Source organism: Kryptolebias marmoratus, linkage group LG8 (assembly GCF_001649575.2).
Source record: "Kryptolebias marmoratus isolate JLee-2015 linkage group LG8, ASM164957v2, whole genome shotgun sequence".
Taxonomy (NCBI): Eukaryota; Metazoa; Chordata; class Actinopteri; order Cyprinodontiformes; family Rivulidae; genus Kryptolebias; species Kryptolebias marmoratus.
The window spans coordinates 2,810,006-2,815,028 of NC_051437.1; the positions used below are offsets into that span (position 1 = coordinate 2,810,006).

At 36.6% G+C, this 5,023-nt stretch overlaps 1 protein-coding gene across 1 annotated transcript in view; it reads right to left on the reverse strand.

Moving 5' to 3' along the window:
• Nucleotides 1–1,534: 1,534 nt before the first annotated feature.
• Nucleotides 1,535–5,023, reverse strand: part of tmem81 (transmembrane protein 81) — an 8,952-nt gene continuing 5,463 nt past the window's right edge. Inside the window, exons 4-5 of the mRNA XM_017439819.3 lie at nucleotides 1,772–1,962; nucleotides 1,535–1,676 (exon numbers count right to left, since the gene is read on the reverse strand). Of these exons, the coding sequence (XP_017295308.2) occupies nucleotides 1,578–1,676; nucleotides 1,772–1,962 (290 nt within the window). The 3' untranslated portion in view covers nucleotides 1,535–1,577. The remainder of the gene's footprint in view (nucleotides 1,677–1,771; nucleotides 1,963–5,023) is intronic.

Here is a 5,023-nt window from a genome sequence, read left to right on the forward strand (position 1 = left end):
TGTGGTTTTCTCCTGGTGATGTATTTTATGATGCCTTATAGAATCCCTTGGTGTTTCATTGTAACTGATTTGTCTTTTTTAACTGAGAACTTCCAACATAGTTCAAAGGTCAGAGTGTTTGTACTCTAGTTTAACCAACTTGAATTTACTCAGATCTTTTCTTTTATGTCACTTATATTTGTTTTTGAGCCCTAATTCGCCAAAGAATACCTAGCATTTTTTTTTGGATTGTGATTTCACAGAAATCTAATGTCAGGTAAGCAAAAATATCATATCAGGAAACAATATCACATCATGTGATTCCTTTGTTGTTATGTACAAATAACATACTTTAATCTCATGAAAGGCAGGTTATTGTGTAATTGCCTTTGTGTGCATTAGATGGTTAGCAAGATATCTTGTGAGCCACTGGACAGACTTTAATATAACTTTCAGAAAGTAATCAATAGAAGTTCATCTACAGTTGATTATCTTTTGGGGTTAACCTAACTCAAGATGCCCATAATACCCAATGAAACTTATCCATCATCAAAATAGCTATAACTCAGTTATTTCTATAGATATGGGGATCTGATTGGGTGTGGTAGTACCAGAAAGTCACTCTCAACACATACTCTGAGTGGAAACAGATTTCATGAGATTTTCCCTTAAAACCTTAGCATGCATTGAACGATTTACATTTCTTTTAAGAATGTCATTTTCATTTAGAAGAAGTGTTTTATGAAAATGTTTTCATGAATGTAAAGTGAAAATTTTATTTTGTATTTTAAAAGTGTTACACTGTCTGCTGTTTTATTTTTGAAACACATCTAAAAGCATTTTTTTCTCTATCCTTTAGCATGCCTTAACTGAACTTTCTGACGTGTTCAGGATTATAAATCCATTAAAAGGCTACATGTTGGTTTATAAAAGCTTTGTCTCTGTGTCCTCCTCTTCATCAGCCTGATTTTTGAGTGGCTGACATCTGACACCATATAGAAGGTAATGGTCACTGTAGGCTGTAGGTCTTCTTAACCCACTTCCACATGAACCAATACTGCCACCTTCTTGAGCACAACTAAATTGCACTAAACACATTTATTACAGAACATTTACACAAGTAAAAGTTAAATAAAGGTAAAAAGTAAAAGGACTGTACTTATATAGTGCCTTTCTAGCCAATCAGGCCACTGAAAGAGTCTCACAAAACAATCTGTGCCCTCATTTACCCATCCACACACACACATTCATACAGCACTGAATCTCTACAAAACTAACCTGAATAAATCATTCTATGGAGTCTAATCAGTGCTTTAGGCCACTTTCATTGGACAAATATCAGAGACAGGAAGGGTTCAGTGTCTTGCCAAGGAACACTTTGACATGTGGCATACTGATAGAATTATACCTCCAGCTGTCCTGTTGAAGGACGACTGCTCTAATCACTGAGCCACAGCTATCCATTGAGCCACACACGTTTTGCCACACCTTTGCAAGTATTTAACTTTCCTCTTTATCAGTACAAAGTTGAGTGACACAAATAATTTTGTTTCTAGGTTTATTTATTTTTTTAACAAAAAAAAATATAGTTGGAGAAATCAATATGTGTCTTTTTTGTGTCTTCCTCTCAGAGCTAAGGTCCTGTAGATGCCCAGCAGTCCAGTTGAGAATCCTGTGAGAATCAAACCAATCACCACCTGTATGTTTAGACACAACAAACTGCTGATGAGTCAGATTGATGTTTTAGTTCTGGAAATTAAACACTGTTTTGATTCGTAAAACCAAACTGTACTGCATAAAGAAGAAGTTTCCCTGGGGTCAGGTGTGGTACACCAAGGTTCTGCTGGCTTTCGGTTAGTTCCCACTGTGTAAGAGAGCTTTCATAGTCCAGGTCGATGACCCCAGTGGGTAAAACTCGAATCCCCCAATAAACCCTCTTCACTCTGTGGTAGTTGGTGTCCTGCACATCACAACGATATGTGCCTGGAAAAAAGAAAAAAAAAGTTTTCTTGACAGAGAATATGTATTGTATATGTATGTATTTATTCTACAATTTTTATTTACCAAACTTAGTGCATCAACTTTAGAAAATGAAGACAGGCACATAATCAGAACAATCAGTGTGCTACTGCCCCTGTAGACCTTTGTCACTGACACCGAAAAGAAAATAACAATGACTTAATGCAGATGCAAATATGTGAAGAAACTATTAATACAACGAGCAAAACATATTGATGCGGTCATGCTAGTAGTTTATCAGCCTGCTAAATAATCATCGATCCAACTACCAGCCCACAGATTGAGCTTTTTCTCAAATCCAGCAGAAAATTAAAAATACGTTTGATGCAAGTTTCTGAGAAGAAAAACAAAGTGAAGTTTTGCAAATTAGTTCTTGAAAAAAGGAGCTCAGCAAAAATATGGCAAGTCAGATAGATAATATTAAGAATAATAATAATTAAAGGTGTATCTCTCATACAAACAAAAAGTTATGTAAATCAAGGATTTTGTTTTCATTTTTTAAAATTCAGGAAGTTACAATTAAATATGAATATGGTCTTTTCTTTTGACCTAAAACATAAAAAATACCAATAAATGTCAGCTGTTTATCAGATATTTTCTTATTTTTAAATGTAATAAATAATAGTTTCTATTTGCAGTATTTGTTAAAAAAAACTTAATAAGTTGTATTTTTTTCAAGCTTTTTGCACAGAAGCTTGTTAAGAAGCTTAACTTGTTAACTACAGATCTCAAGTTAAGAAGCACAGAGGCTGCTAACATAATTCTAGCTTGTTTTGAGACTAGGCAGATTTTACTTAGTGAGTAAAGGTGCAGAAATGGTTCATGGACTGTAAATGTTGCAGAGGCCTGAGTTAAGTCATTACCACTCTAACCAGCTGACAGTAAAAAGCTACAGTGTTTTTAAATCTTATAACTACTCTAATCTAAAAAAACTACAGCAACTCCGCTATTTTATTTTTAATGTTTACATCTGTCAGGATTTGGGTTTTCTTTGTGTTTTTGTATTCAATTTATTGCTTTTATTGTCTTCAGGTTTCAGTTTGAGTTTATTGTTTATTTTATTCAGTTATCTTTGTTAGCCTTGTCTTAGTTCAGTTCTTGTTCCTCATGTCTTTGTTTCCTGTCATCATTCACTTCTCCTCAATCAATCTCTTGTTTTCCTGCCATGCCCATCTTCACCTGATCCTAGTTGTTATCACTCACCTGTGCCCACTTCACCTAATTACTCTCTGTTTTAAAACCCAGTCATCTCCTCCACTCACTGCTGGTTCATTGTCACTCCAATGTGCTATCTGGTTGCTCAGCTTGTCTTGTCTCTCATGTTTGCTCATGTTTCAGTTCCTGGATTCTGTTTTGTTTAGTTTTGCTGCCACGTCAGCCCCTTTTTTTTTGTTCTTTTATGTTGAATAAATTAGTTTTCTTTTAGTTCTTGCCATTAGTCTGTGCTCTGGGTTTGCCTCCTTCTCCACCCAACATGACAACATCACTATCATTTTCTCATTGCACAGTTTTTAACACCGAATTCTAGGCATGTACAAATAGCTGCTGCAGCTCACTAAAGTAATTTCCCTGTAGGAATATATTATTATTTCTGCCAGGTTAACTATAACACATACAAAAACAAAATTTAGAAAATTCTACACTCTGAAAAGTGTTTTTAAAAATTTTGCTTTTTGTCATTTGTGTGTGGAAAGAAGGTGCAAATGCAGCAGAAAATCTTTTTTTTTTTTTTAAATATGTAGTGTTGGCAGGGTAAGGGTAATATGCATTCCTTCAAGGAATGTTAAGCCTTCAATTCCTTTAATGTTTCTATTATAGTTTAGTGTGTTACTTGAATCAGAATTTACTAGGTTTAAGTTTTAACCCTCCTGAAGCCTTCAAAATAGAGGTAGAAGAAGCAAGGCAGAAAAGCCCTTGTAACCGCTCGCCACTTTGACTTGAAGGAAACAGGAGGGTTAAGTAAAACTACTGAAAATTTCCTTTTAACACTCAACTCTTAAAAAATATTAGTTTGAACAAATAACTAAACTGCAAATAGTCTGATATGATCCACACTTACTGGCTAAAAAAAACTAACTGCTCTCCATGAATGCCTAGCAGCACAAATGAACCAGCTGGTAATGAAAGGGACCCACCCTGAGTGACTGACCCAAGGCTGGACAGTGTTAATCATGAAAGACCCCCAGAAAGGTGCAATTCCATCCAACTACTGGGCAATCACCTGCCTCTGTACAACATGGAAGCTCCTGTCAGGCATCATAGTGACAAAGACGAATAGGCGCATGTGCTAATACCTGAACAAGGGACAGAAAAGAATTCAAACAAACACCAGCTACTAGCTGACAGAACAGTAGCTCGATACTGTAAGAGCAGACACTCAAACCTGTGCACCGCCTGGATTGACTACAGGAAAGCCTATGACTCGATGCCCCACACATGGATACTGGAGTGTTGAAACTGTATAACATCAACATGACATTCAGAGCCTTCAATGAGAACTCAATGGGAATGTGGAAGACAACTCTAGAGGCCAATCAAAAGCCAATTGCACAAATCAGCCTCAAATGTGACAAGTTGATTATTTCTCCCCATTCCTGTTCTGCAAAGAGTGGCTATGGATACCGGTTCCAAAGTAGAACAGTCATCAGTCACCTCCTCTACATCAATGACATCAAGCTGTTTACCAAAGGTGTGCGAGACATTGACTCACTGCTCCACCTCACCAGGATATACAGCAAGGACATTAATATGTCATTCGGACTTGATAAGTGCAGCCAAATGATATCCAAGAGAGGCAAGGTGATCACAACTGAAGGGGTTGAACTACCTGAAGGCAACATTGCAGATGTTCAGGACAGCTACATGTACTTTGGTATACCGCAGACAAATGGCAACCAGGATGAGGCCGCAAAGAAGTCAGCCACAACCAAATACACTCCTGATCAAAATCTTAAGACCAGTCAAAAAATTGCAAGAATTTGCATTTTGCACTATTGGATCTTAAGAAGGTTCTAAGTAGAGCTTC